General features: G+C 39.3%; 2 protein-coding genes across 5 annotated transcripts in view; one reads left to right on the forward strand and one right to left on the reverse strand.

Annotated features, from left to right (window-relative positions):
* Nucleotides 1-1,611: 1,611 nt before the first annotated feature.
* si:dkey-9i23.16 (uncharacterized protein LOC571915 homolog) lies at nucleotides 1,612-26,256 on the reverse strand. 2 transcript variants are annotated; one of them, XM_059334734.1, is made up of 6 exons: nucleotides 26,113-26,256; nucleotides 15,220-15,304; nucleotides 15,023-15,133; nucleotides 13,387-13,443; nucleotides 10,322-10,483; nucleotides 1,612-3,391 (listed from the first exon to the last, which is right to left on the reverse strand). In XM_059334734.1, the coding sequence occupies exons 2-6, from the start codon at nucleotides 15,301-15,303 to the stop codon at nucleotides 3,284-3,286; spliced, it is 522 nt and encodes a 173-aa protein (XP_059190717.1). In that variant the 5' UTR covers nucleotide 15,304; nucleotides 26,113-26,256; the 3' UTR covers nucleotides 1,612-3,283. The 2 variants fall into 2 exon arrangements, with proteins under 2 accessions (XP_059190717.1, XP_059190726.1); XM_059334743.1 differs by lacking the exon at nucleotides 26,113-26,256 and adding an exon at nucleotides 16,788-17,300.
* Nucleotides 15,349-26,705, forward strand: part of tmem176 (transmembrane protein 176) — a 46,628-nt gene continuing 35,271 nt past the window's right edge. For 2 of the 3 annotated variants that reach the window (XM_059334706.1, XM_059334723.1), the window contains exon 1: nucleotides 26,325-26,451. The gene's annotated coding sequence lies outside the window, so the exon portion shown is untranslated. Of the gene's footprint in view, nucleotides 16,644-26,324; nucleotides 26,452-26,705 lie in introns of those variants that run through there. The other variant, XM_059334715.1, reaches the window with a different exon arrangement.

Raw genomic sequence — 26,705 nt, forward strand, 5'->3', positions numbered from 1 at the left:
TTTGTTTTAGCCATCAATCCATCCCCCCCTTGAAATTGTTGCATTTTACACTACATCCCTTCCACCTTTGCTCCTGTTATAATTACTAGGGCCACTTATGGTCGTCACTTAATGATATATGTAAGTATTGAAGGGAGAGTCCCTAGAGTCTTCTTGTATAAGTAATAAAGCATGTTAATTGATGATAACGGCTTTATGTACCTACTGGAAGGTCCAGGTGTAGCAAGCCCCTTCCAAGCCATATTGATAAGGTTAGTAGCCACTGATTACTCCCAATTAATTTAGTAATAACATTTGGAGCTAATTGAGTAATAATATTTGGAGCTACACAGTGGTGTAGTAGTTAGCACTTTCACCTCACAGCAAAGTCACAGGTAGAAATCCAGTGAATCGGTCGTATGTGTATGTTCTCCCTGGGTCCTCCGGCCTCCTCCCACAGTCCAAAGACATGCATCTTAGGTTTAATTGGTGACTCTAAATTGGTTGTAGGTGTTAATTGTCTGTCTTTATGTGTCAGGCCCTAACCCCCCCAACGTTCAAATAAGTTTGAATAATGATTGAATGAACATTCAAAATAGATGTGTCAGCACATCATCAGATACTGATAAGAATATATATATATATACATACAAATGTTTGTGAAAAATGTATTTAACATTAAAACTGCATTATCAAGCCTAATTATCAAAAATAGACCCCTTTAGGTGGAAGAATAAGAATTATGCCTAATAAAGAGCTCAATAAAGTACAGTTCTAGGGAGGACTGTAAAGATAAAGCACAGTTTTAGGAAAATGATATTGAGCTTTGTAGAACCTGATAATGTAATAAATTCCCGATAATATACTAACCCTGATAATGTCATAAAAATTTTCACTTGAGTCCATTGAAAATGTAATAAAACCTGATAATGTAATAACTTCCCGATAATGTAATAAAGTGCATTTCCCAATAATGTAATACACTTTTTACCAATAATGTAATAAAGTATAACATTAATGGGAGGTTATTACATCATCGGGTTAGCCTTCATTTCGCAAGACCTGATAATGTAATAATTCCCCAATATTGTAATAATTTAACAGCAGACCACCCATTACTTGAGGTAAAGTGGTGATACTGTGTAGGCAACTCTAGCTCAAGAGCTCTAGCGCCACCAACAGGTCAAAGTTGAATGTTTTTTAACTTTTGACCGGTTCATCCGTTTTTCACAAACGAGGTATCCATTACACACGAATGCATACAACAGCTTCTTGAAATCTAAAGGTGCTTGGTGTTATACTTTATTACATTATTGGTAAAAAGTGTATTACATTATTGGGAAATGCACTTTATTACATTGTCGGGAAGTTATTACATTATCAGGTTTTATAACTTTTTCAATGGACTCAAGTGCAGATTTTTATTACATTATCGGAGTTAGTGGCTACAGGAATAGAAGACTAATGTGCTGTGTCTTAGCTCTGAGCATCGTGTACATGTGTCCTATAGAGAACATACAGTAGTGAAAACACTGCTGGACATATTATACATATATACAGGCAGCATCAGTATTGTATTCTACATCTGAAGTTAAATTAAAAAATAAAAATGCAATGAAAATTAAAAATATATTTGTGTGTAATTTTGTTTAATAGTTGTGTAAAAACAAGCATCATTACTGATTCAGTGCATACATTTGAAGCTGTGATTTTGCATCAATGCATTTGAAGTTGTAGACATTTACAGATGCTGCATCCGATCCACTGATGAAAATGTTTCCCTAGATTATTAGTTTTATTAATCTTAAACAGTGTATTGCATCACACTAGTTAATTCCATTTGAATAGGATACATATTTAAACACATACAGGGCGTGGACACAATAACAGCAGCACAATAATGTAATCCATTGGTTAGTTTCCTTCCCTTACATTTATACAGAGGTAAAAACTATGAAGACCATTGAGCCTAATACAGAAAAAAGCTATTGCTCAATTATTACTCCGGTTGACTGACACAGATGTGCATTTATTCTCTTTATATTCGATTTATTTTTATAAAATTGTAAAAACACATGAATCTACAAAACACCATAAAACACAATGTAAAAACAAAATAAATAGATATACAGTACAGGCCAAAAGTTTGGACACACCTTCTCATTCAATGCGTTTCCTTTATTTTCATGACTATTTACATTGTAGATTCATCAAAACTATTAATGAACACATGTGGAATTATGTACTTAACAAAAAAGTGTGAAATAACTGAAAACATGTCTTATATTCTAGTAAGCAAAGGGTGGTTACTTTGAGGAATCTAAAATACAAGACATGTTTTCAGTTATTTCACACTTTTTTGTTAAGTATGCCTTCAGTAAGAATCTACAATGTAAGTAGTCATGAAAATAAAGAAAACGCATTGAATGAGAAGGTGTGTGTCCAAACTTTTGGCCTGTACTGTATGTAGAGTGATCAGGGTAATCAATATTGACTGGCATATATAAGCTGGGCATCTTCTCATGGATCTGCAGTGAGACAGGCAACTTTTATTTCTGTTGCCAAGGATTTTGTTTTTTTAGACTATCTGCTAACCATATGCACAGTTAAGTTTGCTGATAGATTCGTTTCTAATATTTACAGTAATACATTTGTCATTTTGTCATATATTCATATTTTTGGCATTTAAAAAAAGGTTACTAGTATTTGTCACTAAAACTCTGTTTGAATAATTTTATATATAAGTTGATGAATTTTAAAAACTGCAGTAACAATCTGAATTTCCATCACACATATAGAACATATATTGTTTAACTAAAATAATTATATTGAAAAACTGAATCTGAAGAATAACTTGAAATTTAAATTAATTTGTTGGAATCTAATCAATAAACTTTAAACTGAATTCATGATCTCTGAAAATGTTTGTGCCCCAGAATGAGGACACCAATTCTGCATGTTATTTAGCTTAGAGAAGCTCTGTGAGCGTTAAGCCTCATTTTATACCAGTTACATTATAACTTGTGTACCAATCAATCATGATAAGGATCGCTTAGATTTTATATATATATATATATATATATATATATAAATATATATATATATTACATTAGATGATATGAGAATAATTTTTCTCTGTCTGTAATTGTTGTTACACTGAGGTCACGTTTTGGTTTGAATGGAACTCATCAAATCTGTATCTGCAGAATCAACACTAATTGTGTAAGGGTATTACGTGTTTTCTTTTAAATTCTTCTGCTGATACGAAATAATTCAGTATATAAATCACATTTCTTTGTTTGTATCAATCTGTTCTTAGTTTTTTGAGGGCAGAGAGAGACAGAAGGCAGTGCAGGATCATAGCCCCGGTGTCATAGAGCAGCAGCAGCAGGATCAAGCTCCAGCAATAGGCCTGCAGGAGACAAGAAAACACATTTATATACACTGAAGCAACTTCACTATATTACATCATGTATTCCTGAATCTCCTGAGACCTCCTGTTCACTTTTCCTTATCTCTAATGTCAGAAATTGGATGATGCCGCAAAACTCTCTTTCCATCCTTCTGTATCTATGCAACCATCTCTTTGTCCTCATCACCACTGAGGGCTGTTAGTGATATTGGGTGGGTTGGCTACAAAATAATACTCATTAGTAGTTCAAGTTGCAATATTTTAATATGGTGACCTGTGAAGTAAAATGATGTTCCAAATTTACCAGATGAAAAAAACAGTCAGGGTTTGTAGATATTTAATCTGCTTCTGGGCCGCCCTGCGTCAAGTCAATCAATCAATCAATAAATCAACCAATCAATAAATCAATAAATCAATCAATCAATCAATCAAACTTTTTTATATGGTGCTTATCATACATAGAAATGTAACACAAAGTGCTTTACAAAAAATAAGAATAAAAACAGACAATAAAAATGACAAAACCCACGCCTCCCATCCCCTCATACACATCTGCGAGTACACATACACATACATGCACACACACACACACACACACACACACACACACACACACACACACACACATAGACACGTACGCACACAGACACACACTCGGACTCACACACCGCACATATTAATTGACAGTGTAGAGACATGGTAAGGCACTGAGGATCCAGATGAGGAAAAAAAAGTGTGAAAAAGTGACGCGCTGCAGAGATTTAAGCCGCCAATTCCTCATGTTGACTTTGTTTTTGCATGTTCAGGAGCAGAAGTGCAGAAAAGACCAGAAGCCAAATAATGTATTATTGTCTTCTGCAGGTATGTGCCTTTATTTGATGAATGTAATTCTCTCAGTGTAGTCACCCTCATGCATGCACTACTTTTATTGTCCCACTAGATGTCACTGTCACTCATTCACAGGAAAATGCTGTTTGCTGTTTTATGCTGTTTATGCTGTTTTTCATGTTTTTAAATGTTTTCCTGTCAATTTAAATTGCTCTCTGCTAGTTATGTGCAGCTGAGTACATGATGTAAAAATTAAAGGAAGGAGGATATGTATTTTGAGAAAAAGACTGTAAAAGACAGCGCTGTTATGACTGCTGAGGGAGCAGAAGTGCAGAAAATACCAATACCAATTAATGTTTATTATTGTCTTCTGCAGAGTGCTGAATAAATGCTGGAAAACAGTCCTGTGAGTGGTCTCCTTCCATGCCATAACCGCATCTGTTACCATGCTAATGCTTGCCGTTGCTCTCTCTTTTTGTCTGTTGTGCTGTCATTAATAATAATAATAATAATGCATCAGTTTTATATAGCGCTTTTCAAAATACACAAAGACGCTTTACAAAAAACACAGAGTGAACAAATGTACAATACATACAGTACATACATACATACATACATACAAATATTCAAAAACAACAATACAGTGGATAGGAAAGAGATAAGAAGACAGAGGGTGGAAAATGATTTATCAGGTGTTGTAAGTGATGTTGAAGAGGTGGGTTTTGAGTTGACTTTTGAAAGACGGCAGTGAGTCGGAGTTTCGGATGGCCAGGGGGATGGAGTTCCAGAGGGTAGGGGCGGCAATGGCAAAAGCTCTGTCCCCTATGGTGCGGTATTTGGTCCTGGTGATGATGGTGAGGGTGTTGGCGTCAGTGGAGCGTGTTCGGTGGGGGTGAATGGGGCGATGGAGGAGATCTGTCAGGTATGAAGGGGCAAGGTTGTTTAGGGCTTTGTAGGTGGTGAGGAGGATCTTGAAATGTATGCGTTGTTTTACGGGAAGCCAGTGAAGTTGACGGAGGATGGGCGTGATGTGTTCTCTGGAGGGGGTGTGGGTGAGCAGTCGGGCAGCGGAGTTTTGTACATATTGCAGTTTTTGAAGGACAGTGGAGGGGAGGCCATACAGGATGCTATTGCAGTAGTCGAGTCTGGAGGTGATGAAGGCATGAATTAGTGTTTCAGCGGCTGAGAAGGAGAGAGTGGATCGAAGGCGTGCTATGTTGCGGAGGTGGAAGAAGGATGTTTTGGTGACGTTGTTTATGTGTGACTTGAAGGAGAGTGCGGGGTCCATGTAGATGCCAAGGTTTCTGACCAGGGGGGAGGGAGTGACAGAGTGACCATCGATACAGAGTGTGAAGTTCTCGGAGGTGGGGAGGGTGGATTTTGGGCCGAAGATTATAATTTCAGTTTTACTGCTGTTGAGTTTGAGGAAGTTGTGGTCCATCCAGGTTTTTATGTCGGTGAGGCAGTTGGTGAGGGTGGAGAGAACAGTTGGAGTGATGGTTTTGGTGGTGATGTAGAGTTGAGTGTCGGCATAGCAGTGAAAGTGAAGTCCATGGCGGCGGATGATGTGACCAAGTGGGAGCATGTAGAGGATGAAGAGGATGGGGCCAAGCACTGAGCCTTGGGGGACTCCGTGTGAGACAGGGGTGGTGTGGGATGTGTGATTGTTTATTGCGATGTAGTGAAATCTTTCAGACAGGTATGAGTTGAACCAGGAGAGGGCGGAGTCGGTGATGCCTATGGATATCAGGCGGCTGAGGAGGATGGAGTGGTTGACGGTATCGAAGGCAGCACTGAGGTCCAGGAGGAGAAGAATGGTGAGAGAGCCGGAATCAGATGAGAGTAGGAGGTCGTTTGTGACTTTGATTAGAGCTGTTTCAGTGCTGTGGTGGGTTCGAAAGCCAGATTGGAATGTTTCGTATAGGTTATTGGAGAGGAGGTAGGTCTTGAGTTGAATTGCGATGGCTCTTTCCAGTAGTTTTGAGATGAATGTGAGTTTGGAGATGGGTCTGAAATTGCTGGGGTCGTCGGAGTCAAGACCAGGTTTTTTAAGGAGAGGCGTGATAGCAGCAAGCTTGAGAGGTGGGGGGACAGTGCCAGAGGTAAGAGAGGAGTTGATGATGTCAGTGATAAGTGGGGCGACAAGTCAGTGGCCTGTGGCCTGAATTAATTTTGCCCAAATGTTCAGCAAATCAAGGGTACGTGCCACGATGCATGTCACTCACTTATCACTATAAAAATTAATGAAAGCTAATGCTACTGCATTAAGGCAGTACAAAAAATAAGCCCAATTAGTTATATCCTGTGTTTTCTGACCTTTACAAAGCTTGGTTCCTCTATGTACTCTCCTGCACTGTAGATAGATGGATGACAACAAAGTATCTCTTATCTAATAGTTTAGCTGCTGCAGCTGTTGTTTATGTTTATTTAGCCAGTCAGAGCCTGAAATCACAGTCTGTCTTCTGAAAGTGCTTCACAAGTCTCAAGTCCCCAAGTGTGAAAAGAAGAATCGGAAAAAAAATGTTATCATAGAACACATGGTGATAATTCTAATAGAGTTTCTGCTATAAAAGCATTGGGATGAATACAAGAAATATATAGCGCAGCTCACTTCACTTCAATTATAATGGATTTTTTGCCTAATAATGCCAAATATTTCTGCCTACCCCAGCTTTAAGCATACTGGGAATTAAAAGTTTTCCCTTAGAGCACTTGTGTCTCAAAAAGAGAGAGCAAAGGAAATAATACACTTCCTCAGGACCACAGATCTAGATCACAGGATATAGGTCATAGAGGGCAATAGTAGCAATGACATTTCAGTGGAAAGTAACAATGTGCTAGTCTGCTGGGAAAAGGAGAAGAGGTAAAAATATCCACCTAATTTTTTTAATGCAGAAGTCCTCTGCCATTTAGGAAAGGGTTCTGTTTGTGTCTGATTTGTGAGAAGACCAAAATTTAGGCTCAGCAGCTGAGAGGTGAGAAGAGGACGAACAAAGAGGGGTTTCCCATTTTATTGACTTGGTGAGGTCCCTAGGTATAAAAAGGTCACATTGACATGGACTGGGGAAATGAGTTAAATGCCATGTGAGAGGGTGTAGGTTACAGAAAATGGCATTTTCCACTGAAAATCAAGTTCAAGTTACACAAGTTCAAGTTCAAATTTAAAATCACATACAGTAATCTATGGATGGATAAAATGCCCCATTTTTTTCTTTCTTGAGAAGAGAAAGAAGTACAAATGTAGTCAGTCTGCTTGAGAAGACTTAAAGGAGTTGCTCTACCACCAATCTCTCTGTTATGCCACTTTATGTCTCTGATCACTACTTCATCAATTTCTCCCTCCCACTCTCCCGATCTGTCTGCCCTCATCGACAGATACTGTACTGGTCCGCCACAACATTCGCTCTCTCTCTCCTCCTGCTCTGGCCTCAACTGTTCTCTCTTCCCTCCCTTCATCAGACTCATTCTCACTTCTGCAGCCCAACTCTGCAACCGACACTTTCCTTGCTACCCTCTCCTCCTCTCTTGACTCACTCTGTCCTCTCACTCCTCGGAAAATACGCAAGTCCTCCCCTGCCCCTTGGCTGTCGGACTCTGTGCGTGCCACCAGAGCTCCCCTATGGGCATCAGAGCGGAAGTGGCAGAAAACTAAACACCCTGAAGACCTACGCAACTACCAATCTCTTCTTGCTGCCTTCTCATCTTTGATCTCAGCTGAAAAAAGCTCTTACTATCAGACCAAAATCCAATCCTCATTCTCCAACCCGAAGAAGCTCTACTCCATCTTTACAAACCTCCTGGTCCCTCCAAGGGGACATACGCTCCTCATTTACCCATCCAGTCTTACAACCTGCCTCTCCTCCTTCCTCATCATTGTCTCCCAGCCTCTCAGCATTCACTCCACTGTCTCCTCCTCAAGTGCTCAGCCTTGTAACCTCTGCCCGTCCTACCACTTGTCAGCTGGATCCTATTCCCTCCCACCTGTTTCAGTCTATTGCTCTGGATCTCCTCCCGTTCCTCTCCCATCTTATCAACACTTCCTTGACTACTGGCTGTTTTCCTATCTCCCTGAAGGAAGCAAGGATGAATCCTCTCCTAAAGAAATCCACCCTCAACCCATCCTTAGTGGACAACTACAGACCCATCTCTCTCCTGCCGTTCCTCTCCAAAACTCTGGAACGAGCTATCTTCAACCAACTATCCTGCTACCTGCATAGGCACAATCTCCTTGACCCTCACCAGTCTGGTTTTAAGAAGGGCCACTCAACAGAGACTGCCCTTCTCGCTGTGACTGAACAGCTTCACAAGGCGAAGGCGGCCTCTCTCTCATCTGTGGTAGACTGGACCTTTCTGCAGCTTTCAATACTGTTGATCATCAGATCCTCATCTCCACCATTCATCACCTGGGAATAACGGGCTCTGCCCTGTCTCTGCTCAAATCCTATCTCAAGGACCGCACCTTCTGTGTAACTTGGAGGGGTTCTGTTTCAGAACCCTGTCCACTCACCACCGGGGTCCCTCAAGGCTCTGTCCTAGGTCCGCTCCTTTTCTCTGTATACACCAACTCCCTTGGCTCCCTCATCCACTCGCATGGCTTCTCCTATCATAGCCATGCCGACGACACCCAGCTAATCTTCTCATTTCCCCAGTCTGAAACACAGGCAGCAGCACGTATCTCCGCATGTCTGGCCGACATCTCCCAGTGGATGTCCTCGCACCACCTCAAACTCAACCTGGGAAAGACTGAGCTACTTTACCTCCCAGGGAAGGGCTCCCCCACCACTGACCTCCACATCACTGTCCAGAACACAGTGGTTGTCTCCACAAAAACCGCCAAAAACCTTGGCGTGACTCTTGACAACCAACTGACCCTCTCCACAAACATCACCGCCACCACCAGATCTTGCAGATTCTTGCTGCATAACGTCAGGAGAATCCGCCCGTTTTTCACCCAGAAGGCAGCTCAGGTCCTGGTCCAGGCACTGGTCATCTCACGCCTGGACTACTGCAACTCCCTCATGGCAGGACTGCCAAAGCCATTCGACCTCTGCAACTCATCCAGAATGCAGCTGCTCGATTGGTCTTCAATCTTCCGAAATTTTCACACACAACACCCCTCCTCTGCTCCCTCCACTGGCTACCAGCGGCTGCGCGGATACGCTTCAAGACTCTAGCTCTGGCATACTCCACTGCTAATGGTTCAGGTCCTACTTACATCCAGGACCTTGTCAAACCCTACACCCCTGCCCGTCCTCTCTGCTCTGCATCAGCCAAACAGCTGGCGACTCCCACCCAGCGTGGGTCAACTCGCCTCAAAACCACTTCCAGACTTTTCTCTGTCGTGGCTCCCAAATGGCGGAATGAGTTCCCCACCGACATCAGGACCTCAGACACCCTGTACATCTTCCGCCGCAGGCGGAAGACCCACCTCTTCCAACAATAGCTCGGTTAAGTCATGGTCACCTAACATATATATATATTTTTTTTAAATAAAAAAAAAAATGCTCTTCTTCTTTTCTCTTCTTTAACATATAGCACTCCTTTAGCGATGACAGTTGGCTCTTAAAGTTATGTCCTTACTTGATTCCTGTGGTCTGAGTCTAGTACCTTCAGGTTGAATGCACTTATTGTAAGTCACTTTGGACAAAAGCGTCAGCTAAATGACATGTAATGTAATGTAAAAAGGTTATGTAGACCATATTAGGTAGCATGGATCTCCTCAAGTATGCCTCAAACAGGCAATCAGAAGGGCTGAGCTGAATGTTAACAAAATAATCAGTACGTTTACATGACACTTGAATAAAACAAATTATTGCCTTAATCTGGCTAAACTGGACAACTGAAGTGCATGTAAACGTGTTAGTCTGACCGATGTCGGAGTTCTCTAACTCTGATTAGGACACCTATATATATCTATGCCTGCCATACTTGCTTATCAACATTCTTACATCCATGCATCCTCCCTTACCTCCTCCATTCAGCTCGTCTGTGAATAAAAATATATTTTACCCCCTATTCTTAAGCCTCACTTAAAAAAGAAACAGGAACAGGAAACAAAAGAACAAAAAGAAATGAAAAGTTTGATGAAAGCAAGACACTGACCGCCAGGTATTCTCCAGGACACCCTCTGCCGTAGTAGTCATGGTGAGATGATGGTTCACACTGCGATTTGTTCTTTACAGTGCTGAGGCTGTAGCAGTACAGGCAGAAGGCAAGCAGCGCCCCCAGCAGGCCCAGCAGATTACTGCAGGCACAACCTCGAATCTGTGGAGAGGAGCAGCCAAGTTCCATCACTGTTCACTGTTCACAGACCGACCAGAGCTCTTGTTAGAATTATCTGTTATTCTGTCTCTTATTCTGTCTCTGTGGGTGGGGGTCACTATCTGATTGACGCAGGTCACTATCTATGCGTACGTGGTTCACTGCGGCCCGCGTGGGGTTACCCCGAAATAAAAAATCAATACAACTCATGTGCTAATATTGTTGTTAAACTATTGGTAAACTAAATACTAGGGCCGGGACTGGATACATTTTTTTTATCTAATTAATTAGAGTTTTGTAATGAATTAATCAAAATTAATCGCATTTTAATCGCATATAAATATTTGACCTGAGAACAGTGAGAAGTAATTTTTTTCACACGGATTTTTAGTATACCGTTGAATAATGACTGAATACATAAGCTTAAGCAACAAAAATATTGTTTATTTTTGTTCAAGTCCAACAGACCAGTGCAATTTTTGCCATTAAGTGTAGCAATAGCATATTTAGAAATATAGTACATTTCAGAAATTCAGGTAGCCTATAGGTAGGTAGAGCTTCTGTAAACTATAATACTTTGTTTTTTAAGTTAAACACAATCCACGCTAGCTACCACACTAGCCTCTAGCTGCTATATGTTTTGCATTGTGGTGATACTTGAGGCTGGATGTGCTGCGGTGATATGTGAATTCCTTGTTGCATAGCAACACAACCATGCTCTTATCGCCGCTTCCATCGTTGGTTTTTTGTAACTAAATGTCCCATCATCCACGGGGCCAACCAAAGCGCTCTCATCAGCTGTGGTTTGTTGTTGTCTGAACTCATGTTGTTGTCTGAACTCATGAACGCTAGTTGGTGCTCCAGTATAATCGGTCCGCCTGAAACTCATCCAGTGAGAAACGTTCCGCGGTGCAAAAATAAGTGTGATTAAAATGCGTCAATTCTTTTGACGCGTTAATTTTTGTGTAATTAATAAATCTTAATTAACGCGTTAAAGTCCCGGCCCTGCTAAATCCATTTACTCCATCTGCTTAAACTGTCTCTGTCCTACTTAGAGTAAGATTCTATAATCATAAAATCTATATTTTATGTTTTATTGTTCATTGCAAAATAAGTGTCTCCAATAATACCTCTGCAAGTCCTATTAAGAAAGGAGTTTGTGATTTGAATGTTTTGTTAACAGGTCAGGTCACAGATATGATGTGCTGAGCAGAAAGATAACTGTGTTCTCTGCTTGGTGACATGACGTGTCCACGTATGCAATAAACTGACAAATCAACGGATTGAAAGGAGGTGACTTCTGGAGAGTTCTACCTACATTTTTTTTATTAAACTTCTGTTAGGCTATAAAACTGGGTTTAGGGAAATTACGCTGCATCCAGACTTCATGAACATGTGATGTCAGGGACGTGTGGATTGAACCCAGAGACTCTGTAACTGCAAATTTCTTGACATATTGTAATAAAATGAAGTTAAACTGAGAACTGGGAGGTCTCCTGCTCATCATTCCCCATCAAACGCTCGGCAGAGAAATAGGAGAATACTTCGTGTTGGAGTCAGATAATTTAATTTTAAAGATGTCCTCAATGTATTTCTCAACACTCTGAGATCTGCAAATGAGTCCTACCTGGATGGGCCTAAATGCAGCTAAAAACTAAAGGCCATGGATCTTTGGACATTTTTAAATCTTCTCTTAAGACTCACTGTTTCTCCCAGTCTTTCAAACCTGTGTGAGAAGAAAGTTGTTTTTGTGTGCTGTGTTGTACATCTCATATCATATGTCATTGTCTTTTTTTTTTAAATTTTATCTTTGATTTATTGTTATTCATTTTGTATCTTTTGGATTGTTTGTTGTTATTCATTTATGTAAAGCACTTTCGTCAATCTCGGTTGTGTATAAGGTGCTCTAGAAAAAAACCTGACCCTGACCTTGAGTGTGTACTTGTATTATTTGATGATACAAAACATATTTTGGCATAATAATGAGCCTTTTAGTGATAGTCTTGAAGAAAATAAGAAAATAACTCTTGTCATACCAATTAATGTCCTAAATGTATTTGAATAAATCACATAATAAATGAAAGGTTCTATTTTCCAGATCAGAAGGACTATTTGTGACAAATGTTGGTATCTGTTTTATTGATTTGACCAATCAGATTTGTCTATGCAAATTGTCTATGTAAATTCATATGGACACTCGGGCTGGGCGATATATCGATATAAAAGATACATCAATATATTTTTAAATATGATATGGAATTAGACCATATTGCATATATCGATATAGTTCAATGTTTTTTCTTTCTTTCTATATAAATGATGCCCTTACTAGGGTTTGTCATATTTAGTTCTTTTTGTAATACTGTAATATTTGTTATTCTTTTCTCATATAAATATATTTATTTCAGATTGGACTATTTTATTTCATAGGCTATTTTTATTTAAGATATATTTTATTTAAATGTGCACTTTACGGATCTTTGATTTTTAAAAAGGTACTATATAGATACAGTATTTATGTTCTCTTAAATAAATTGACTGAACATTTGCTCTCACTTTGCAATATAAATATCGGGATATATATTGTATATCGATATTCAGCCTAAATATATTGGGATGCGACTTTTGGTCCATATCGCCCAGCCCTAACGCACACTAATTATTGCTATCATTAGAAAGTAATATTCAATGGCCCTAGAAAAGCTTGTTCTGTTAGTTCACTCAGTATTATCTTATGGTTGTAATATTATGAGTTTATACTTTTAGATTATACAGTTTAAGACTTGAGGCAGACTTTATATTTACTGTTGAAGAGAAATTCAGAGGGTGGAACATTTTTCATGCTGTGTTTTCAGTGGCTTACATCATCTACTATGAGTCTGTAGAGGAGCTTGTTGTGTACGTACCAGTAGTTCGCTGGAGTTCCTCTCATTGGCAATGGTAAATGATCCTCCTGCCACAATCTGCAACACACACACACACACACACACACACACATGTCTGAGCCGTTTTTAAATACTTTTGATTTTGCCCTTCATGTACGACATAAAAATTGTTTACTATAACCATATTGGGTATCCATTTTTTCTTCACCTATATGATCTGACAATTATTTTTTCACACAAACTATGTGCGAAATTACACAGAGAGCTACACTAATGCTCAAATATTTCTGTACTATCAAATTAAAACTATCATATCTTTGGTTTAACATGACCTAGGAATGTCAAACAAAAATTGGGAGAAAGTTTCAAGTCTGTACTTTGGAGTGAAGTTGATAGCAGCGCTCCATGTGACCTAGTTTTTTTGTTGAACGTCACGTGATCTGATCCTGACACCACGATCATAGAACCCACAGGGTTAATGGACAGAAATGTTTTTTGCAGCCAAACTTAGCACCCCCTACTGGAATTTTCGGTAGAGGCACTTCCTGGTTTGCCTCCATGCTCAGACCCGGAGGTTGCCGACTGGTTGGGTTGGTTTTGGGAGGATGGTAGATAATAGCAATGATGAGGGGTTTTGGACCAGGGAGTTTAAATGCCAGGTGTTGAAAAGATAGTGCAGAAGGAATGGAGAGTGGCTGAGGGTTTAGGTCTTGGCGGTGTATGGCAGCAATTCCTCTTCTTCAGCTCTTAGAGCGTGGGTTGTCCATGTATGAGTGGTTTGGTTTAATGTAAAATGATCCATGGGTTTTTGTGAGGGGAGAGTGAGGGGAGCTCTGAAACCAAAAGCTTGGACTTATTCAGTGACAACAATGATTCATTACCCTCAGGTCAGTTGGAGGATTGAGTAATAAATAGCAGTCAGAATGAGACAGAGCAGGACATATGTCTTTTGTTATTTTTCTTTAGTTTTAATGCACTGAAAAAAGTGATTTTGACCCTTAGTAAATGTTACATATATTATTTAAGCATATTCTAATAGAAATGATGTGTTATTTATCTCCACTTATAAAATACATGTAATTTCAACATATATTGTCAGAATTATGACAATCTTATTTTATTTAATTAAATGTAGCTCGAAAAAATTAAGTTCATCCAAATTAAAAAATGTTTTGTCAGTTTAGACTGTTCATTCCATCCTTATGATTATGGTTGACAGAATCTGAGCAGTGTGTTTCTGCTTTCTTGTGTTGTATTGTTTGTATCATATTAAAGTTGGTGGTCTACACATCTTGTGGTTCTCAGTCATGTATGGTAGCTAAAAAATATTTATTTGGAATCAACTTAATAAAAAAGGATTTGAAAGAGTACAATATATTTAAACTAGAAAATTTCCTCTGGGGACATTCTGAAAGGGCCACGGGGGCTACTGCCGGTGTGTGTACACTATTATGAGATTTCAAACTATGCCCTTTAACCTCAAAATGTGTGTGTGTGTGTGTGTATGTGTGTAGCAAAAATCGCATAAAGTTACCTGTGTGGCAGGTAACATGACATGACATGCAAGTGCAGACAAGAGCTCCTCACCTTTTGGTATATTTGACCACCTGACCAAAAGTCAGACTAAGAATTAGAATGAGAAACATTAGATACATACTAGAATTCCTAAGACCAGTGGCAGAATGAAGAGTTTTGGCAGATTATGGTCAACATAAGCGAGTGGGACAGACAGCACCACCTGGAACAGTCCCAACAGGATGGTCACAACCTACACAGACACAGAGTTTTGGTGTTACAATCTACTGAATAATAACTAAGTTGGGAAGTTAGACTTGTGTGTTGTCCTTATCTCACCGCAGCAGATTCAGGGTCAAACCAAGCAGAGAGACGATGTAACCTGGGTTCAGCTGCGGCCAGTGCTCCCTCAGAGGACATCATTCTGCAAAAAAGGACACTGAAGTCAAATACAGCTAGTCAAATAGAACTGATCTGAAGGGATCCACTTCTTCCACTTCTGCTCTATTTCACAATCAGCTAAATGAACTGTCTTCTTTTCATGTCAGCTTCTACTTCTACTCCAATGCATTTCAGAGGGAAGCCGGTTAATTAACAATCACTATGTTTATGATCAGCGGAGACTCTGTGCATAATTAGCCGTAGCGGACGTTGTGCACAGTTAGCGACGGTGAAAACCATACGTCACCTCCAGAGTCTCTAAATCCCTCTGGGGGCTAACTTGTCCCATCGTGGAAAACACCCTCTCCTCTGTTTGTTTCTTCTTCTACAGCTTGGCATCTAGCCGCCACACTGAATCATTAAATGCTACGCTGCCCCCCTGCGGAAGGCACCAGTAATACAACTTTTTTTCCTCAGGCATTGTGATTTCCTTTATTTGTTAAAGAAAAATACTGCTGTGTTATTGTTTTCCAATAAAATAAGATTTAAACATTGAAGGTGTATGCTGTGAGTTATAAAAAAAATTGGTATCGGCTAAAATCGGAATCGGCAGGTCAGGCTTTTTAAAAATCGGTGATAGGCCAGAAAATTGCAATCGGTACACCCCTAATAGATAGTGTAATCTTGTTTAAAGCTCTGTTTTATGACTTCCTGACCCCCATCTCACCACGGTGACAATTCTCTCTAAGAGATGCCTTTGTAAAGATACACCACTTGGCGACCCCCCATTTCATGCTTCCAGCTCACATGGATCTGTGAACAATTCCTACTAGGGCACAGATATCACGCCTCGCGGGATCACTATGAACGCCCTAAGACGAAAACGATCTTTCATGTGATATAGCAGGACATTTGCGGGACAGCACTATGAAAGGGGCTACAGAGGTGTAAAATGGAACTGTTGGAAGCGGGACCACTACGAAAGGGCCATCCCAGCAAGGCAGAATGTACACCTCCCACTTGGTCTGACTGTCATCGAATCCATGTTCAGCAGCACAATGACTGTGCACAGCGTCTGCCGCTTATTGTAAACAAACCAGCATGCTTACTGTACACAAAGTGTCCATGTCATGATCCGCTCCTGGTTTTTCTTCCTATTGCCAGCTCTGCTAGTACTTTTCCACATACCTGCCAGACACTCCCACCTCATCAGTGCAACCATCTTCACATGTGTTCCCTCACCTAATTTAAACCCACTCTTTCCACTCACTCTCTGCCCGATTGTCTTCAGCAGCATGCTAAACTCTTGCGCATTTATCTTTGGATTACTTACCTGATTTCGACCCTGCCTGTCCCTGACCCTTCCTCGCCATCCCGCCCAGGTAAACAGATTAGCCTTCTGTCCCTGACTCCTCTGCCTGCTCGCCCCTTGTCTGTCTCCTGCTTTCTTGATTCCCTCCCCTGAGGTTTCTGATGGAGAGTTGGACTGTTTTGGCTGGCTCTGTTGTGGACCATTTCCAGTTTACCTGCTGTGGATTATTGCGACCCTGTTTTGTTAATTAACTGTTGAACTGTTCCAATGCTGGCCTCAGTCTGTACTGTTCTTGGGTCCAACCTCACACCCATTCCATTCCGCCGCTGATCGTAAACAAGCACTGCTGCTGCTCTGTCACACGTCACTACCGTCCCCTCCCACTAACCTGTCACCTCATTCCCCGACGCTGGATTGCGCTATGAGAGAGCACAAATATCATGCCTTTTTGGATCACTATGAATGCCCTAAGGCAAAAAGCCGGCACAGATCTTTCCAGCAAAATAGAGGGACATTTGGGGGACCACACTATGAACGGGTCTAATAATTGCATTGTCTTGCTGTATTTTTCATAGACAGGTCTAATGTAAGATGGCGAGAGCACAACTTTCTGGCAACCACTGCATGTAAAATTGAGGTTCATGCATTTGCACTTAGTTTCACAGTGACTGACATTTTTAAAACAGAATCAGCCATTTTTGTGGTTTTATAAATTTGCGTGGAAAAAATTGTGACTATATGAATATAGAGTGATTACACTTTGCTAATGTGGGCCTGCTTTCTAGTGGTGCACAGTAGCACAGTGCTAATTGGCTGCACATTAGCTCTGCAGCAGCACAATGTGTATGTGCTGCAGCAGTATGTGTTACGTTAGCGACCTCTGTTTGTTTCATAGGCTGTATATAAATAATGGACGTAGTCACCGTGACATCACTCATTGGTTTGTGGCCCGTTGGAAGCATCAACTTCAGCGTTACACTCGTCGCCACCTTGTGTCCCCATCTTGTTTCTAATACGGGGAGCATTCCATATCTAGACTGTGAAGGAGCGAGAGGGATCTGATCACTGACTACAGCCTCTCTACACCTCAACCTGACTGAGAGAAGTCACTGCTAATTCATGTTAGCATTAACTGGAGCATTAACTGGGATGTTAGTTTTGGCTAGCAAAAAAACCCACCTAAATGTATGTTACTGACCTCAGAAAAGTGAGCAGCGACTCCTTGGAGTGTCTGTTAGTCCAACCAAACGCTGAACAATACATTTTTACTGAACAAAACGTTCAAATAAACTGTCATTAAGTGAAAATACAGTTAAAGGGTTAAAGTTATGAGACAAAATCGGTAAACATCCTTTTTTATACAGTGGGGAGAACAAGTATTTGATGCACTGCAAATTTTTCAGGTTTTCCCACTTGCAAAGCATGTAGAAGTCTGTAATTTCTATCATAGGTACTCTTCAACTGTGAGTGATGGAATCTAAAACAAAAATCCAGAAAATCACATTGTATGATTTTTAAATAATTAATTTCCATTTTATTGCATGAAATAAGTATTTGATACATCAGAAAAAAAGAACTTAATATTTGGTACAGAAACCTTTGTTTGCAATTACAGAGATCAGACGTTTCCTGTAGTTCTTGACCAGGTTTGCACACACTGCAGCAGGGATTTTGGCCCACTCCTCCATACAGATCTCCTACAGAGCCTTCAGGTTTCGGGGCTGTCGCTGGGCCATACGGACTTTAAGCTCCCTCCAAAGATTTTCTATTGGATTCAGGTCTGGAGACTGGCTAGGCCACTCCAGGACCTTGAGATGTTTCCTACGGAGCCACTCCTTAGTTGCCCTGGCTGTGTGTTTTGGGTCGTTGTCATGCTGGAAGACCCAGCCACGACCCATCTTCAATGCTCTTACTGAGGGAAGGAGGTTGTTGGCCAAGATCTCACGATACATGGCCCCATCCATCCTTCCCTCAATACGGTGCAGTCGTCCTGTCCCCTTTGCAGAAAAGCATCCCCAAAGAATGATGTTTCCGCCGCCATGCTTCACGGTTGGGATGGTGTTCTTGGGGTTGTACTCATCATTCTTCTTCCTCCAAACACGACGAGTGGAGTTTAAACCAAAAAGTTCTATTTTTGTCTCATCAGACCACATGACCTTCTCCCATTCCTCTTCTGGATCATCCAGATAACAGATCTCTCCTGATAACGGCTCGCCTTGTTAGTGACCTGTCAATCAAAGGTAGCCACGCCCCAAATCATACATTCTTGAACTTCCATTTTCTTCTAAACGGGGCCATTATTTGAACTATTGACATCAAATTGTCTTGAAGAAGATTTTTTACTAGAGATTGAGACCATAGGGTTGTCCTAAAAACAAATTCTGAGGTAATAAATCAAGTGAGAAGTTTTCTCATTTTGCATTGAAATTAATGGAGAGAAATGTTTTTGCAGCCAAACTTAGCGCCCCTGCTGGAATTTTGGTAGAATGCAGCTTAAGTCACTTCCTGGTTTGCCTCCTTGCTCAGACCCGGAGGTTGCCTCTTGGTTTTGTTTACAACAAGCACTGGACACTTAGCACAGTTAGCGATGACGGTTTGTTTACAATAAGCGGTGGACACTGTGTAGAAATTCCTCAAGCATGCCGTTCAAAACACAATGTGTAAAAAGGCTAGCATTGGGAAAACCCTGATCCCTGCAGCCATTGCTGCTCTAAACAAAAGAGCATAATGAGCATTTGCCATGTCATGTTGTCTGTCATGTGTTGTTGTGTGATGTTACAGCTGTTAAAATGTACAGTGCTGTGAAAATGAATTTAGCCCTGGGGACAATAAAATCTAATCTTATATTGTTTCTGAGTATAAGAACATGTGTTCTGCCATTGTTTATGATGTAATTATATGACAACATTTAAGAGGTATAAGTTTTTCTTAAGTATCCTAGTTGGGCTTTCCTAAGTTAGTTGTAATATCACTCTTCCCAAATCTTTATGACGTTTTAGTTGGTTAGCATACAACAATCACATATTCACTGAGTGGAATATTTCTTTATTAAGCTCCTGCAACAATAAGTATGGCATTTTAATGAAATAGTAGTAAGGGATATGCATAATGTAATGCTACAGAACTAGTCAATGCTGCATAGTAGTCAGACATAGTGGAGTGGATTTAATAGTGAAACCTTCTGTGTTGTGCTCTCCATCAATGTAAACAGTAGATATAATCAGACTGATAATAAATGTTGCCTTGCATTAAACAGTTAAAGGATATGTGTTCCCCCTGGTATGATGAAACAACAAAATGGTTACTTTTCAAGTAAGAACATGTTATAGCATACTTTCGAAAAAACTGCAAATGTGTATCAAAGAGAAAGAGGAACAGAATGCACAGCAAAAGACCGGAAAGGATAAAACAACAAAGACAGACAACATGATCATGGGATACACATGCTAGAGAGGAGAAAGGACAGTGGGAAGCCAATAAAACTAAGTAGCATATGTGCAAGTGTACCCTATTCGTGTGTTATTCTGCTGTCTGTGTGTCTGTTTGGACAGAGAGGGAGGTATTGAGAAATAGGGAACACAATGAGGTAGTGAGAGTGGCAAAAAAGGAACAGAGAGAGAGAGTGGGAGTGGGTTAGTTCATCAAAACCACATGTCACAATCCTCTAAGGAAAGACAGGAATGCTGTAGGATGAGAAGCAGATGGTGTGGGAAAAAGAGGAAAGAAGGAGAAGGAGGAAGAGGGAGAGTAAGGGAGGAGAAGGATATGACGGGAAGGGGAGTGGGAGGGGAAGGTTGACAATGAAATTAACTGTCAAGGCTAGGGGTGTGCCATATAGTATCATTCACGATAATATCTATATATTTTTGGTTAAAAAATGCATATCATGATATTGGCAATGTTCCAACTTCTTGATGTAGTGGTTAAAGTTGTTTTAATCACAAAAAGCTTACTCCCTGTAGCTAAACACATGCAGTTTTCAAAATAAGAGCACATGGATGTGTTAGCAGAATCAACCACAGAATTTACGATAAGACTGTCAAAATAAGATGCCTTAAATAAAACATAAAAGAACCTTTATTCTCCTTTACAAAATTTCAATAAAATATGCCCCTGGAACCCCTAAATGGTTATTTTTATTATTTGCTCATACACAAGACTCAAGAGTAAATTTTTTGTATTTGGCAACTGTTGAGATTTGCACTTCAAACTACATTTTAGATTTTTATTTATTTATACAGACTAAAAAAATATATAATACTTTCTATATCTTTTTAAGTAAAAGTATCGTCAAGAATATTGTTATCGGAAAAATAGCCTGAAATATCGTGATGTTCTTTTAGGGCCATATCACCCACCCCTAGTCAAGGCTCCACATAACTCAGCATATTTTCACTTAAACTTGTGATTATCAATGTATCAATGAGGATCTACTTGGAATGTACAAGAGAACCAACATGTCCTGAACTAACATAACTGCAACTGCTAACATAAAAGTGTACAATATTTCGTCACACTGTTAAAATTATCGTATTTTATAGTTTTTTATAAAGTAATTTTTTGTCCAAATTGTTTTTTTTTTTTGCCTAAATCATCTCCTCATGACGCCGGCCACCTATGGTAAAATCTCCTCCATCTTCAGTTAATCAGATCATGTGATTTTACCCCTTTAACATCATCACTTCTTTGACAATTTGCCACATTCATAGGCATCAGATAGGAACCCAGCAAAGAAGAGCTAGAGGGAGATTGTTTAGTTATCAGTTTAGTTTATCAGTGTTTTAGAATGGAATAGAATAGAATGCCTTCATTGTCACTGTACACATGTACAATGAGATTTGACAGCTGACTCCAAAAAGCAGTGCGACAATAAATAAAATACATAAAAATATACAATATAAACATAAACATACACATATTTAGGCAAGTAAATGTAAAGAAAAAAAAAGATATAATGTAAAACATAGGCAAGAAAGGGAGGTAAGGTGCACAGTCTTCAATTCAATTTGCCTGAAGCAGATATGATGCTATTAAGTGTTCATAAATATATTGCACATTGAAGGACAATTTATTGCACAAATTATTGCACATTGCCAGTTATAGTATATTTAAAAAAGAAGAAATATTGCACAGTAATAAAATCCATCTGAAAATCAGTGCATATGAGAGTTCAGGGTTGTTATTGCTTTTGGAAAGAAACTGTTATTGTTGACACTAATATTGGTAACACTTTACTCTAAGGTGTCTACATAAGAGTGACATGAGCGTGTCATAAACATGACATGGGATGTGTCATGAACATTAATGACACTTTGAAGTAACATTAATACTCATGATACTTGTCATGTCATGTTTCTGACAGGCTTGTGTCACTCTTATGTAGACACCTTCAAAATAAAGTCTTACCATATATATATATATATATATATAGAGAGAGAGAGAGAGAGAGAGAGAATAAATTAAAATAAAATAAGATTAAAATAAGACAGAACAATATATATACAATATATTTCATGATGATGATAATTTGTGGTCATCATGTCAACTTGATATTTTGGACAGCAGCATGTTGGAACTTTTTCTGGGGACAAACTGCTGAGGGGAGCACTCATTTTCCCACGGGGTGATAATTAAAACTGAACTGGGCACAAGGAAGAATTAGCAACGCTTGAGCTCTCATCAATACTGCCAATACAGTTGGAGCTGCCCTCCTGCACCCCACCCCCCCACCCCCCCTGGAAGAACTTGCCACTGCACCCTACCACAATAGAGCAAAAAACATCATTAAAGAGCCCTCCCAGCCACTATCTCTCTGAACTGTTGCCCTCTGGCAGACGCTACAGAAACAAGAACCACCACACTCAGACAGCCATCATGTGTTCACTTCATGTAAGCCCTGTTGTTGAACTGACAGATTGGGGGAATCTTGATGTAGAATAAATTGTAAATGATCTGAGCTACAGTCGGCAACTTGATCTTTGCCTTCAGATCTCACATTGTCAATCCCATATTTCATTAAAGATAGGTCAAATCCTGGGCATAACTGATATAAATCCAGTGGCGGTTCTACACAGGGGCCTCCAGGGGCCACTGCCCCTGTGAAGAAGCCTTTGGCCCCTGCTGTGGCCCCTGTGTCAAATTAATAATAAAATGATTAATTTGTAAAGATGAGAGACGGAACAATTGTTTCTGATTTTTTGTTCAAACAATATCTCATTGTAGACAAAATTGTATAATAGTTTAATTGTGCAATAAAAGCTTGTGTAAATATTTAAAAAAAGATCATTCTCACTGTACTGCACTTTCAAAATAAAAAAAGGAATTGTGCACAAAATGAGAAATGTCATTGTCATACAAAAATAGTTGTTATTGTTGGTAAGTCTCATTGTTTCAATAAATGTATTTGTATCTTCCAGATATACTTAAATGAGATTTTTAAATAAGCTAAAATAAAATATCATATTTGCTGTTTTTAATGTGCCCCTCTGATTAAACACTGGCCCCTGCTTGGCCCCCACAGTAAAACTGGTCTAGAACCGCCACTGTATAAATCTGTTCTATTTATTTACCCTCAGTACATTCTTGTTATTTTGAAGAACAGATTTTTGAAACTCATTCAGAAATTGCCTATTTCCAGAGCCTGGTTAATGTGCTTTAAACAGGCGCTGAATGGCTAAACAGAACTGAACCTGATGTCATTGAACCACAGGGCAACAACCATGTGTCTGGTAAGTCCCCCCTGTTTAACACACCAGCCGTCCCCCACCACAACAACCTGGGCTGTGAAATAAAGCATAGTGACAGGAGATAGTGCTGCTCAGTCAGGCTTTAGGCCTGGACATAGTTCAAACAACACTTATTCAAATTAAAACTAAAAAATATTAATCAAAATGTCAAATACAAAATTTAAACAAAAAAATAAATAAAAGTCAAAGACAAAATTTAAACCTTGCACTCAAATTATTTGTGTAATTGCAAAAGAAATCTGTCTTTAAGCCTTTGAATAACTGTTTTTTTTTTTGTTTGTTTGTTTGCTTCTAGTTTTGCTTTTGTGATTCTGTCTTTGTGTTGTAAAGACAGATTTCTTTTGCAATTACACAAATAATTTGATTGCAAGTTTTGAATTTTGTCTTTGACTTTTTTGTTGTTGTTTGAACATTTTGGCACATATCTAACTCCATACTTCACATAGATTCACATACACTGCTGTGAACTGGCTGGGGATCTGAAGGACTATGAGTTAACAATATCCGTTAAGCATAGAGCTGTACTATGTGTAGGTTGGAAATTATATGGAGCACTGAATGTAATTTATTTACCATTTATCAAACTCCCAAATGAAACAAGAATTAGCCCCATGCACAGACTTTCTTTTTCACTCCCTCAGCCATCAGACAGACATCATAGTGATGTGTCGGTCGTGAACGAGACGGTTCAAAGAGCCGGCTCTTTTTAGTGAACGATGGGAGCCGGCTCACGTCAGTCAGCTAGCTGTTCTTTTTATTTTATTGTTTTTACTTTTCTCGTTAGGAAAAGTACCTGTGGGTGCTGCGACGCTGACTACGGGTGTCACGTGCATGCTGTGCGAACCAATCATGTGAGGATTGAATCATTTTTTAAATATTATTTTTACTGTATACCTATTTTATTTATATATATATATATATATATATATATACATACACATATATATATATGTGTATGTAGTGTGTGTTTAGATTTAAAAAATGTCAATAGATGTCCTTTTTTAATTTCTATGCTTAGGTTTTATAGACATTTTCCATCTGATTTGTGTAGCAGAGTGATTCTTCAAACAAGTTAGAAAGTAACAAGGGATTTTACAACTACACTGCTAAAAAGGTGTGTCTAAAAACAAGATAAAAACACTAAATCTGAGGGAAATGATCTTGCTGCATGGACAGATAATTTCACTTGACAAGATTTCTTAAATCTAGAAATAAGCATGTTGAACACTTAAAATAAGAAATCAACTCTTAAAACAAGATAAATGATCTAACACTTCTAAATCTAAGATTTTTTTTATCTTGTAAGAAACAAATAATTTGCAGTGTATAAATGCAATCGGCTACAGCAATTTATTAAAATTTAAGTGATATATGTGTTCAAATGCAAATCACAAGTCAAAACAGGGCTACATCTGGCTGATTTATAAAAGGTACTTAAAAGGTAAAGTGGTCAAATGAAAAGCCATTTGGGAGCCCAAAGAGGAGCTCTTCTTGGTGAGCTGAGACAAATGATCTGGATCACAAAAAAAGAGACCAAATTCCCTTCACTAAGACATAACATTAGCTTGGTAATTGTGTGTATTTTGTCAGATGATTTGAATTGACAGGTTACTAATAAGCAAAAGGCTAATGCTAGGCTAACAGCAAATTCACAATCATAGGATCACAATGTTAAAATAAGCAAAAAACTTTACAACACCAGGAACAGAGAGCCCACTTCAATAACTTCACACCAATAACCATGGCAACAACACGGCTGTCACACCTGTGTGCATCACTTATTATTGTCCCCTTGACAGATGTAGCGGAAAAAAAGGTAGCAAGATAATTTCCCTCAGATTTAGTGTTTTTATCTTGTTTTTAGACACACCTTTTTTAAGTGTATATACAGTGGATTATATAAAAACATTTTCTTCATTTCATTGTGCATTTATTAATTAAAAGTGTAGTTAGTAGGCTACATTACATTTAATTAAATAGATATGTGTGAATGTATAATCAGACAGATCTTAATCCTCTGAAATCTTCGGCTATTATGTACGTTAAAAAATCTTCACCATGCCATGTTGGTATCAGTTTTTTCAGTGTAACCTCACCTATATGTCCAGATAATTAATTTTTAACTTTGACTTACTTAATCAAAATTTTGAACCCAAAAGAAACAAAGGAAAACATAAAATCTGCTCTTGAAAATTATATTTAAAAAACACAGAATTTCAAATATTGCAAATATAGGAATACGGGTTGCATATATAACATATAACAGGTAAAATGGGGATAATATCTAGTTCTATATTTTATACTACATATATTTGACATCATCTCCGGTTTTACTTGGCTGAATATCATCAAAAAATCTGCTATGGAGTTTCAAACCAGAACTGTAGAGGGAAGCTGATGGCAAGACTCAATGTTGCTTCATTTTTATGTCTTCACGTCATGAAGAAGTAATGTGCCAGTGCTTTCATGGACTCTAGAGGGTTAATGTGTTAATGTGACTGCTTTATATTCATACTGGTGTTGTAGAAAAAGATCTTGCAAATCTATGATGCCAACATGTTGAATTGCCAGAACATTTAGAGACTGAAGTGTCTGTTTGTGCTGCAATCAGCACTTCCAGGTCCAAGCAAGGAACCTCTAAACAGTTTCCTTGGGGCCAAGCAATTGGCCCACAAAAAAAATTGTTATGCATATTTAGGCATGTATTGTCCCGAGGTAGGACAACAGCACCGATTCGGCGGAACGGGCCTTAAATAATAAAATAAGTGCCATATAAAGCAGTGTGTTACTTACCTCGATTAATGACAGCCAGGGATGCCTGGGGGTCTGGAGATGATCGGGGTGTGTATGTCACGCCGTTAAACACTAACTCCGATCAACCTTTGTGGTACAAACTTCGACAACAAAATGATTTCTGAAGTGCGCTAACGGAGGGGAGGAAGAGAAGGAGGGGCTCTGCTGGTCTACATCCAGAACGGAAAAGCCCCCCCCCCCCCCCCCCCCCTCTCTCTCTCTCTCCAATAAAGATATGCTCGCTCGCATTCGCTCTGCAACCAAAAAACAGTCAGGGAGTGGTCGCAGTCAGCCTGAACTCAGAAAGGGGGACACATTTATTTATCTCTAGAGACAAAGGTAGGACATTTTGTGTCTTGTTATTAGTAGACAACAGCCTAAACATGTCGTGTTACCGTTAGAGTGAGATGGCCTTGGTAGGTAAACTGCGTAAGGTCTGTTTAAAACGTCAACAAGTCGACAAATTTCTGATCGGATCCATTTCCGTGCGTAATTTGCGCGTTTAACGGTCGCTACTTATCGCGCATGCAATAACAGCAGTGACGAGGCACAGCTCTGACTGGATCCAAGCCAAGGGGGAGATGGCAGTTTGA

The sequence above is a fragment of the Centropristis striata genome, chromosome 1 (assembly GCF_030273125.1).
Source record: "Centropristis striata isolate RG_2023a ecotype Rhode Island chromosome 1, C.striata_1.0, whole genome shotgun sequence".
In the NCBI taxonomy this organism is placed as follows: domain Eukaryota; kingdom Metazoa; phylum Chordata; class Actinopteri; order Perciformes; family Serranidae; genus Centropristis; species Centropristis striata.